The 12,894-nt window shown below is 40.7% G+C and overlaps 1 protein-coding gene across 1 annotated transcript in view; it reads right to left on the reverse strand.

The window, feature by feature from the left end:
• Nucleotides 1-12,073, reverse strand: part of chst11 (carbohydrate (chondroitin 4) sulfotransferase 11) — a 103,189-nt gene extending 91,116 nt beyond the window's left edge. The window contains 1 exon segment of the mRNA XM_034163558.1: nucleotides 11,797-12,073. Within this exon segment, the coding sequence (XP_034019449.1) occupies nucleotides 11,797-11,914 (118 nt within the window). The 5' untranslated portion in view covers nucleotides 11,915-12,073.
• Between the last annotated feature and the right edge of the window lie 821 nt (nucleotides 12,074-12,894).

The raw sequence follows: 12,894 nt of genomic DNA on the forward strand, positions 1-12,894 counted from the left end.
CACCTTCCTTCATTTAACTCTGCAAACACGTGAATGTGTTTCAACGTATGCCCTGCAGAACTTTTTATAGCTGTAGCAGCAATGTTCACTTGCTGACGAACGCAGACGTCTGTAATCCCATTAGACTCATAACCTTTGATGGAGACCTACTGAAGAGTTCCTGCTCTCCAGACAGATGGCATTTTTTTAAGCACAGTTTCTCCATGTGTAACTCTGCCGGAATGTGTCTGCTGTGGTGGGTTTGTCTGAGTAGGTGAGCACAAAGTCTGTGAAACTTTCAGACGGAGAAGACTCAGTGATGACGCACAGATGAAATTATCAGTGATGCAAAACTGGAACTGGACATGTCTGCAGATTAGGACATGTCAGACGTTGAGATGGGTTGATGACAAAAGTATCCAATAAACATAATTTTTTTTTAGGCGCTTGACCTGTCATTGCCACCACATTCACGAGAAAATGCTGCATAGAGATATAAATGTTGAAGCTCACTTACAAAAAAAAACCAACATAAAAATCTGAACCTATTTCCATAAAATTTGCAATTTTCATATATATATTAGCATGGAACTGAAAAATTGATCTTGATCATTGATCAAAATCAAATCAGATTTTCCTATCCATAGGTCAAATCGAAAGAAGGCTACAGTTACAAAAGTTCATTTTTGTTTATTCAGTGGAGGCAAGAAATGTTTCCTTTGAGGTTTTCAAGCTTGCCCCACAGCTTACAGTGTATAGGCATATAGCCTGTGACGGCGTTAGCGTTCTAACAAAACATTGCGAAGATTATCATCGTTTTTCCTCACAACTGAAAAGGTGTACCCACAAAATCTACAAATAGGGCCTAAGTTGAAAATTCCCAGAGTACCCCTTTAATTTTTGTTTTCAAATTTATTTCGTGGCAGTATGGTGTTTTAATGGACACACGTGTGTGCATGCAGAAGGTGCACGTGCACATACACTCTGCGTGTATCCAAATAAAATGCGTGTAAATAACAGAAAAATTGGCGTCAGTGGTGCAGTCACTTTCTGCTGCCGCATGATAGCAACACACCAGCACACTGCGCCTGGCCGCGCCTCATTTTTTGACCATCACGCTCACAGCTGCACAGATAAGTGGAGATAAATTAGTTAGTTGCACGATTTAGTGGCTGTGTGTGAAAATGACAACTGCACCAGTGTACGCAAGCGACACCGACTCCACTGTGCACTGTTTCTGCTTGTTGGAAGATAGGGCCCTATAAGATCAAAGTCTGCACTCAAAAAATAAAATCAACCAATGTATTATCCACAAAAAAAAGACATTTTTATTATTAAGTGCAGCAGCGTCTGTTACATCACACGTAAATGTCAATCAGTCTGTTCTGAAATACTCAGTGATCAATTCAGGGAAACATGGAGTTTACGTCAGCAAAAACACAATTTAAAAGGCTAATTTTAAGATGATCAGACCATGCAGAATCTTTAGCTTCTGTGTGCATTAGATCAAGTGACAGCTGGGGATCCAGATCTCAGAGCTGCAACACAAATATATGAGACAAGTGTGATGGAACCATCATTTCGTGTCCCGTGTTTTCCTGATTAGAGATGGGATTATGTAGAGTGGCTGATACTGAATGTGGGTGCTGAATTCATAATGGTGCACAAGAACCGCCACCCCACCCCTTCCCCTGATGATGTGCTGGATGCTTGATCTGGGATTTAGCAGCGGAGCTGGGCAGGAAAACAGCGGTCGCATTAAGATCACACAAACAGGACATCTGGAATATAGAGTCTCACAAAACAGACCGTGCACAGGCAACGGACAGCGACTGGGACTGGAAGACAAGCACATACACAACCACACAAAAAGGTCTCAAAACCAGAGGGGTCAGCTACACCATCATCCACTCACAATTCTACAATGGAGAGGGGGTTAAAAAACACTTTCTCTTTCTAGGTTTGCACAAAGACCTGGAATCCATCACAATTTGAGTCATTTCTTTGACGCATCATAAACCTTTTGGTGAGATTTTTTACTTCATTTGTCTGTATTTACTAGGATCTCTTCAAACACACCTACTCCTGATTTCCATAGAGATTATTTCCTTCAACAATTCCTGACATGCCCAGCAGGTGGCACACAGGTGTATGGTATAGGTACACTGCATAAGCAATTCAAAAGTTACTTTCTGACACCTCAAAGTTAATCAGATTTTAATATATTTATCCTCATTATAAGGCGAGCAGGGGTGGTGGCCAAGTGGTCAGTGCGCTTGGTTTCAGTGTGAAAAGTTCCCGGTTCAAACCCCACCCCTGCCATATTTCACCATGTAAGGTGGAATTGCATCAGGAAGTGCATCCAGTGTAAAAATTGCACCAAATCAATATGCAGGTCCACCTTTGGATCTGCTATTGCGACCCCAAATGGGCTTACTTTTATCCTCATTATAACCCTATTTAATTTGAAGTCTTACAAAATGGTAATATTTAATATGTTTGGGTTGTTTTAAAAAAAACAAAAAGTCATATTATTGTTGATAATCTTAATTATCACATTTTTAAAAACTCACTATAAATTATATACCTGATATCTACTGGACAGATCATGTTGGAGGGAGAAAAGCTACTTGGATAAATTTCGGGTAAGCTTGCGTCATTATTACATTCATCATAGGACATTGGAGGGTGAAACAGTCTCAAGAAACCCTGAAAGGATTTTGACAAAACTTTGTGGAGAGTTCGTCGTAGGATCAAAGAAGAAATTAGTCAATTTTGGTGGTTTTATCCTTTTGTCATAAAATTCTTTAGGGTCATTCATTCTTTTTCATGGCAAGAAATTGTGGCTGTCGTCCTCAGTGGGCTGGTGGAGGAGCTCTGCCTGACCTTCTAATTTCAAAAAGAAGCAACTGATGCTGGTGCATGAATGAAAAATTCATCTGTTTTGGAGTTTCTCCAAATCCCCAACTACAGTGACAGTGATGTTTGAGATAATTGACCCAGCAACTTGGCGGTTTCTCCCTGAATTCTCTGCTACAGCTGACATCATGCCATAGACTACAGGAGGTGAGGAATTTAGAGCTTCCCATAGAAATTCTGGAAATATTTCATTCTTTCCCAAGGCTTTTCATGCAGTGCTTTACCCCTTTTTCATGTCCGTCCTTCTGGAAACACTTCCCTCACAAAGACGGCACAAAGAGTAAAACTATAACACTGGACTTTACAATGAGGTCACGTACTATCCACTGGTCAGCACTGCACTCCAGAGGCACACGGGCATTATGGGATACATGGAATGAGAGTGTGACTTTGAGGTTACCACTCAAACGAGGCAGCATTCCAGCCAATAACCCCCCCACTACAGGACTACTTTGTTAACAGAAGTCACTGAATGTGATGCTTTGTGCAGCTTTTAACGGTGAAACATTTTGTCACTTCAGTAGTTGGTGGTGGTAGTGCAGCAGATAACTGAAACAATCATGCAAATGGTGATACAAGCACCCTAGTTGGCATAAACACTCCTTAGACATTACTCTTTTGAAAAAACTGACTGGCCACCTGAATTTCCAATAGGTGGCCAGGTAGGGGTTAATTGAAGAATTACACAGGGGTCAAAATTAAAAATGCTCAAATCATTTTGAAAACTACACCACATTATTTGTCTGATTGTAAAGATTCCAAAAAGGTATAGTTTGTACTATCTATGACTGAATGATCAGGAGTTATGGGGTAAAAACAGCAAAAATGGTGATAAAGGTCAGTTTCAGTTTGTACAGGGGTCAAAAGTTGAAGTTCCTTCAATTTTGGTAAAAAATTGTGCAAATTATTGGTTGAGCTAGTTTATTCACCTCTGGGGGCAGCATCACATTCGATATCGGAAAGTGCAGCATAGAAGAAGCCCAGAAGAAGCCAGCCATTGTTAGCATTATTGCTCTGAACCAGTATAACAGTAATAACAAATTTTGAACCGGACATGAAGTTCAGACGGGTACATTTGTCTGTTGTGGCTATATAATGGAATAACCACAGGAACTTTATGCATGTAAAGTTAACATTCGTTTTACTAATCCTGCAAGAGCCTCACGCTCACTTTTGATCTTTTACAAGAGTTTGAAGACGTAGAATAGCAGAGAAACAAGCTTCAATGATTTAGAATATTAAAACTGAGCCATCAACCACTTCATTGTATATTTACATCAATTCAGGGGTCTTTGTATTGATGTACTGATAACTTTTACTTTAAAATAGATTTCCGACTCTTACTGGTGAATTGTTATATTCCTACCGTCAAGCATTTTGAACCTCCGTTCAAGCGAGACTGTCTTAGTCAAGTAAATGGCTCTGCTACTTGCATCATGAACCCACCAATGTAACACAGTGTTGGAATAACAGACTTTGCTTGGCTTTAGACCAGGTTTTTGTCTATGGTGCAATCACGTTCCGCTTCCTTACAGTAGCACGCCGCTTGACCACATCTCACATTAAGGCCAGTACACACATGGGCACAAAAAATGATCTCAAATGCACTCACAACTTAAAGATTGTGGACATGAGGTGTGAAAATTTAATCTGTGTGCTGGAAATTAGTTGAAGACTTGTGCTGCACTGTGTGCTGCTTTGCACCAGCTATAAAGTTGGGTCCCAAAACACAATTGACAATCCTGGTAAATTTCATCTAATTCTGCTCCGTAGTGCACGCTGGAGCCTGTCCTGGAGGGATACACAAATGGGACCCTTTCCAACATCGACTAGATCCACTACGGGAACAAACAGTAGGCCGAGTGAACAGAGCTCCAGCCTCAACACACACAAACACAACAGACAAGAGACTCCAAAATATCCCAGAGGCATTTCCCAAAGACACCAAACAAACAGCCTGATTAGCCGTGTTGTTACCCACTACAATGCCTTAAAAGGGCCGCCAGAGGAAGCCTGCTCTGACTGATTAGACACATTTGATCTGGCACAGTCACAAACTACCCTTGAGTTTAAACCAATACAGAGAGTTGGTGTTGAAAGGTCAAAGGGCAACTAAAAGAGGCACCTTTTTTGGCTCTAATATGAAAACAGATGTGACAACAACAATAACAATCCTTCACCAGTTATATAGTCCAGGTCATGAACAGGCTTCCCCTCACTCATCTGCTATGCATAGGTCACTCTAGGAAAAGTTACCATAGATTAATGTGCTGCTGGCAATGATTGAACTGAATTTCAGGGAATATACAAGAGTTAAAATCACCTCTAGGCTTTTAAATCACTGACTGCGATGCAATAACAGGGGATAACACACCTGGACATAGAACAGCTCAGCAGAAAATAGTCCAATAACATTTGGTCACATACAATTTGCAGTCTTTTGCCAGATTTACAACAGGTGGAGACGTAGATCTGCAATGATGAGGAAATGGGTACGGCCATTCTAATAGAGTAATGCTACTGAGTAGCACCTGAATTTCACACCAGATCTGCAAGCAGTGTCCTACCAAAGCGTCATGATATATAATCAACCCCCCAAAAACCAACATGCTATGATGCGCTCGGACCAGTAATGGAGGCAGGTCATCATCAATATGTCCTTCTCGTCTTCAAAGTGTGGCAAAGACTTTGTCAAAGTCTCAAAGTTGCCATCTATGTGGCACAGCCAGATGATACGCAAATGTCCCCTTGGCACAACAGCTGCTGCCAAATTCACTTCAATTTAATTCCGTTTAATTCATCACAACAAAGTTGCCTCAAGGTGCTTCACACAAGTGAGGTCTAACCTTACCAACCCCAAGAGCAAGCACACAGGCGACAGCGATAAGGAAAAACTCCCTCTGATGATTTGAGGAAGAAACCTCAAGCAGACCAGACTCAAAGGGGTGACCTTCTGCTTGGGACCACCAGCTGACAGTTCAGTGCTAAATAAACACTTTAGCATACCTTCCACATTCCCATAAATGTTTATAATTCATAATCACATCGTCCCACCTATGGCATTCACCTCATCTGTAGAGGATATGATTTCACTGCAAGAAGGTGGAAATGACCTTTAATACAAGTGCACAAAGAGTCCTATTACAGTCACCTTTACCCAATCCACTTCCAAACCTGACCACATTCTCTCTTTCTGCAGCTGTCTGCTCTATAAGCAAGAGCAGTAATGGAATATAATTATACTCAAAATTGTAACAATCTGTGCTACAACCTCATATCAGTTATTTATTTCCAACCCTAATACATTTAGGCAGTTAAAATAAACCTTTGCTAATGTTCTGTGTATTACGCACTGGTTTGAGTAGTATTATACCAGATAATGGAGTTAGCATGTTGGAAAAAAGCTCATGTTGCATTAATATGTCATCATGTGGAGAATGAACTGCACTCGGTTTAAGCATCCTAAATAATGTGACTGATATTCTGACGTGAAATTTCCAATGACGCCCTTTTCCAGAAGCGGATATTTCGCTTCAATTTGTAATAAACCTCAATCAGGACTCGGCCAACGTTAAAGGAGTTTGCCAGTTGGTCCAAGATCACCAGTCTGTGGTAAAGGACCATAGGCAGCACATTCAAATGCTTTAAATACATTTTTAAAAAAAGGATTGAGCAAAGTGTGCAGATAGACTTTAAATAAAACAACGCTGGTATCTGCTTAACTTACAGCAGATTTATAACATCTGAAAACAAAACTGCAGTCTTCATCCCTACTAATTTTGTACTTCCACACACACAGATTTCTACCAGACACAGGAGGACCAATTCAAAGTCAAACACCAATTACAGGACAGAAAAAGTCAGTGCATTCCTGACAAATAGACAAACGGTCGTAAAGAACGCCTTTACCACCAACATGCTCCGTGTCTGCTCGGCATAAACGTGGCTGTATTTTTCCGACAAACTTTAATTTGGCAGTGTCTCAAACTGCTGTCTGATTCTGCTGGAGTCAGTTTGACTCGAGGTCTGCTTGTTTATTGGCTTCCACGCCAGATAGAGACGCAAGTTGGTCACACGGAGAGCAAAACAACACCAGGAGTCAAATTTAACTGGTGCCGAAAGTGAGAGAAGAACGAATGGAATGAGTCAATCCAAGAGCTCAACACCTCGTCTTTCAGTAATAGATTGATCCGTGATAAAATCTGACATTTTACTAATGATGTTGTTTGCTTCTGTGCCATACCACCACCCCACAGCCACTACTTGTAAATGCAACTCAATTTTAGATGTAAAAGGCATGTACTGTATATATGCCCATGAAAATCCAATAGAGGTATCATCATATTTATTTTATCATCCAGAATACATGCACCTTGATTTTGTACATTAGCTGACAACACTTTAATAAAAACACTAAATTTATATACAGTAGTGTTCAGAATAATAGTAGTGCTATGTGACTAAAAAGATTAATCCAGGTTTTGAGTATATTTCTTATTGTTACATGGGAAACAAGGTACCAGTAGATTCAGTAGATTCTCACAAATCCAACAAGACCAAGCATTCATGATATGCACACTCTTAAGGCTATGAAATTGGGCTATTAGTAAAAAAAAAAAGTAGAAAAGGGGGTGTTCACAATAATAGTAGTGTGGCATTCAGTCAGTGAGTTCGTCAATTTTGTGGAACAAACAGGTGTGAATCAGGTGTCCCCTATTTAAGGATGAAGCCAGCACCTGTTGAACATGCTTTTCTCTTTGAAAGCCTGAGGAAAATGGGACGTTCAAGACACTGTTCAGAAGAACAGTGTAATTTGATTAAAAAGTTGATTGGAGAGGAGAAAACTTATATGCAGGTGCAAAAAATTATAGGCTGTTCATCTACAATGATCTCCAATGCTTTAAAATGGACAAAAAAAAAACAGAGACGCATGGAAGAAAACAGAAAACAACCATCAAAATGGATAGAAGAATAACCAGAATGGCAAAGGCTCACCCACTGATCAGCTCCAGGATGATCAAAGACAGTCTGGAGTTACCTGTAAGTGCTGTGACAGTTAGGAGACACCTGTGTGAAGGTAATTTATTTGCAAGAATCCCCCGCAAAGTCCCTCTGTTAAATAAAAGACATGTACAGAAGAGGTTACAATTTGCCAAAGAACGCATCAACTGGCCTAAAGAGAAATGGAGGAATATTTTGTGGACTGATGAGAGTAAAATTGTTCTTTAAGGGTCCAAGGGCCGCAGACAGTTTGTGAGACGACCCCCAAACTCTGAATTCAAGCCACAGTTCACAGTGAAGACAGTGAAGCATGGTGGTGCAAGCATCATGATATGGGCATGTTTCTCCTACTATGGTGTTGGGCCTATATATCGCATACCAGGTATCATGGATCAGTTTGGATATGTCAAAATACTTGAGGAGGTCATGTTGCCTTATGCTGAAGAGGACATGCCCTTGAAATGGGTGTTTCAACAAGACAATGACCCCAAGAACACTAGTAAAGGAGCAAAATCTTGGTTCCAAACCAACAAAATGAATGCCTCGCAGATGTGAAGAAATCATGAAAAACTGTGGTTATACAACTAAATACTAGTTTAGTGATTCACAGGATTGCTAAAAAAGCAGTTTGAACATAGTTTTGAGTTTGCAGCGTCAACAGCAGATGCTACTATTATTGTGAACACCCCCTTTTCTACTTTTCTTTTTTCTAATAGCCCAATTTCATAGCCGTAAGAGTGTGCATATCATGAATGCTTGGTCTTGTTGGATTTGTGAGAATCTACTGAATCTACTGGTACCTTGTTTCCCATGTAACAATAAGAAATATACTCAAAACCTGGATTAATCTTTTTAGTCACATAGCACTACTATTATTCTGAACACTACTGTACTTACATAGATGATGATCTCTACTTTTTCATAGCATTAATGCTCCCTGATGACAATTGCATGAATTGATGTGTGCATTAGTTTATGCAATCGCCACAAGGGGGCATTTGTGCTATGCAAAAGTGGACGCCATCATATACATAAGCATATGAATCCAGTGTTCGTATTAAAGTATTCTAAAGCTGTTACAATGTCAAATTAATCACACACGTCTATAAAACTTTGCACCCGGGTACACTGCTAGAAATTAAGAATTTCGAATCAAGAGGATAGTCACAGACCATATCCACCAAGACCCAACAATCATCTAATTATTACTCGGTAAAGCATCTGCCTTTAATAACTGAACCATCTCTTTGTGAACCCATGGAATACCTTTCCACCAAATTTCATTCATGTCTGTTCATGTTGTTTTGAGATATCCTACTATCTCACTAGGCAAGTAGACAAATGGCAATGTTCCAATAGATTTGGAACTCCAGCTGGATCTGAATCAAATTTCATGTCATGTGATTTTTTTTTTTTAATCCCATTTGCTGAGTCCACAAAGAGCCTTTCAGACAACTGACATGTTGGTTATGAATGACTTTTCGTGCATATTCAGTAATTTGATGGTACTGAAGGCATTTGATTGTCCTGTATTCACTGCAGAGATCTAAACTGGTAACTCTTGCTGATCATAAAGAGTGAACGCCCCACATCCTTTTATTTGTTTGGCATATCTCATAAGCCTTTAAGCCTCATGTGCTCTGTTGGTGTTAGTTAAAGTCACAGTGTGAACCCACTCTGACTCCCACTGTTCTGTCTTTTTTAAGCAATGGGTCATGACCCTATAGTTTCTGCAAAGAGAGGTGAGAGCTCGCACTAGAAGGCCAAACGGAACTCCCAGGACAAAACACTTCTGAGACCTTCACCGAAGCTGCAGCGTGAGGACGCGAGAGAACAAGTGAGAGACATGGGAACATAACCAGAGGTGAGCGCTGAAGTGGTAACGCAAATATAGAAATCATTCAAACACAGTTCAGGAGATGTTCTGCCGCACATACAGGAGGTCAACCACATTCACCACCGCTATGGAGAATCCGTTTATCCTGCATATAATTACCATAAAAAGACACACTGCAGCACGTGCGCTCATCCATCCTCCCTTCAATCAGACCCTCCTGGAGGCAGCGCCCTGTCATCACCAGCACAAAATTAAACAGAACACCATCTATTTGGTGACTTCTGGATGTCAGCCACAAGCTGATGCAAGGCCAGTGGAGATTGGCACCACACTGAAGATTCAGAGCTTTAATGGATTTCTAGTTCTGCTTAATTCTTCATAAGGTCGGAATCGCCTTAGATTCACTTTTTGACCATCATTTCTATCCTCACGGTTGAATGTGGACAGTGCATTTAAAACGATGAACTGAAAAGAAATTTGCAAGTTTGAGATGTGTCGTGTTATTTGTGATGTCAAACAGCTGGATCATAAAAAAGCGGGGTCTTTAAAGAAAAAAAAAAAACAGCATCGCATCTGCACATCAGTAATTGTAAGTTCATATGCATCTGTCTTTTTGCTGTTATAAAGTCAATTCTTTAAATATCTAAAAAATAAAGATGAAAAAAGAGATAAAGGTTAAAAAATAAATATATTTTGAATCGGATCTGTCACCAGTTGCCAGGGGGAGGATTTAAACTTGGGGCTGCATGTCATTATGACATCACATGTACACGTCTCTGATGTCATACAACCAGTTTTTGAAAGTGTGATATTTCCAAATATTTATATTTAGTTCAAAAATTAAACAAATATTTTAATGTATGAACCTAAATATTTTTGGTAGGTTTTTACACAAGTGTACATATTTCACTAAATGTTTAATGAATTATTTATTAAATATTTGCCTAAATAATTAGATGTCATAGCTTGTCAACTTCAATTTTTACTTCATAATTAAGGCAGCTGAATTTTAAGTAGATTTCTGGCTACATATATGCAGTAATTATTTTTAAACCCAATACCGTTTTCTTCCATTCAATTTTTTAAAAGATGACAGTTTTCAAACTAAATGTCTTTTAAAAATAAATACAAATGCAAAAATCCAAGTTGAACTTTTGCTGTTTTTTTTTGTTTTGTTTTTTTTTTTTTTGATAAATGTGAAAAAGAAACCCTGACGCATTAGTTTCATATAGTAGCTCATGAAGAGCAAAGCAGTGATGTGGATCTCAATCAAACTGGCACCGACCGTGAACTTGAACTGAAATCAGCACACGCGACGTGCACGCGCCGTGCGCAGACACGCCGACTCCAGCGGGAGCATCTCGGGATTTTCACGTAGCGGTGATTCACTTTCTCTTAATGGAAAACAAATTCCTCCTCACACTGAACCCGTTGTCAGCTCGTGCGCCCTCTGCGCGTCGGAACGCACGACTCTGGCGCACAGATTTTGCACATTCAGATGCGTCGATCAAACGTGGAGTATTTTTTTTTATGTTAAAGTCTCCGCACAGTGACATCTCATTAAACACGCTCACCTTTCAGCAGACATTTGTCCTAAACCGTGCGCTACATCCGCGCGCCGGCTCGTGGACACAATTTGGATCGCCACGCCAGATCCAATTAGCGCCTGACCACGTTTTGTGGAGACAAAAAAACCCTCCCATCTCTGTCACCACTTGCTCTTAAAGACAGACCCGCTCACACACACACACACACACACACACACACACACACACACACACACACACACACACACACACACACACACACACACGCGCGCGCGCGCGCGCGCGCGCGCTTCCACGACGAGAACGAGACTCGGGACAAAAGCGCAACAAGACAATCAGCTCAGTGTGGCTGCGCCCCGCTCTGCGCTCTCCTCTTGAGGATCATTCACGCGCTCACACGCCGACAACCATCAATTATTCCTCAGCTGCGTTACTGTGTCCGCGTGCCCGGACAAGGTGCCACTCGTCATTACGCACACGCTCGCACAGGAGACGCGCGCACGGCAAGCTTACCTGGTTGGGACATACTTTGGAAATAAAAGATGACGAGAATAAAGGATCCCAAACAAGTGGCAAAAACCATCCGGCATATCCTGCTCATCCTCATCAGCTCGCTCAGAGTCTGTTTCATGGCGGGACGGACGCACGCGCAGGGGGGAGCTCGCTTTGTGCCGGTAACGGGCCGGTGTGCGGGCGCTCCGGGGTTCTGGTGGTACTGATGAGGATTGTCCGCCGGTCAACAAGCCGAACGCGTCCAACAAGGACCGTACCACTGCTGGGGTGTAAAGGGGGAGGACTGCACAGCGCCACCTCCCTGAGGAAGTGAGCGCGTCCGGCTGTGCGCCTCGGGTCCAAAAAAAAAAAAAAAAAAAATCCGAGGAAGTGGACACATGTTTTAATCAGTAAATACAGAAAAAAAAAATATTATTTATGCACTATTATATGAGGCTATTTTGTGGTTTTGATTATAGTATTTCCTTGTAAATTGCCATAATATTATATACACTGTTCTTATTCCAGATCAATTAAGTTAAAGGGGTAATATTATACACATTTACAACAATAATATAAGAGAGCGTGTGTCCTAAAACAATCTGAAAAAGTTAATACCTTTCTCCATTAAGGTGAAACTATCTGGGCACTTGGAAAACACAGATCTCCACCAGTAAGGCAAATCTAAAGACATCAATGGTCAAATTTTAGTCAACTATTCTGGCACACTCATTTTTTTTTTCTTTTCTCAGCCACTCAATCTTGCTCTGGCTCCATTTTCAGAATGTAAACCCTTTTTGGCCATTTCACGTCCATCCTCCTTCCTCGGCACGGAGTTGAAGGAACAGCAGCTGGAGCCTTTTAACAGGTGCAACAGCTCAAAGCCAGAAACACATGAGCTGTAATTCAAAAGTTCTTGGTCAGAGGCTTTTTTATTACATTTAATTTTTTTTTTTTAAACCCTGACTGATATGTCTGTGGTCAGTAATATGTTTCACAAATATATCAGTACCCGTGTTATTTTTGCCGATATAACTTTTATTTTACCAAATACACAATGCAGAAAAACACTTTGTTGCACATGGTGTCAATATGTCATTTGTCCAGCAGAAGGCACTC

The sequence above is a fragment of the Thalassophryne amazonica genome, chromosome 22 (genome assembly GCF_902500255.1).
Source record: "Thalassophryne amazonica chromosome 22, fThaAma1.1, whole genome shotgun sequence".
In the NCBI taxonomy this organism is placed as follows: Eukaryota; Metazoa; Chordata; class Actinopteri; order Batrachoidiformes; family Batrachoididae; genus Thalassophryne; species Thalassophryne amazonica.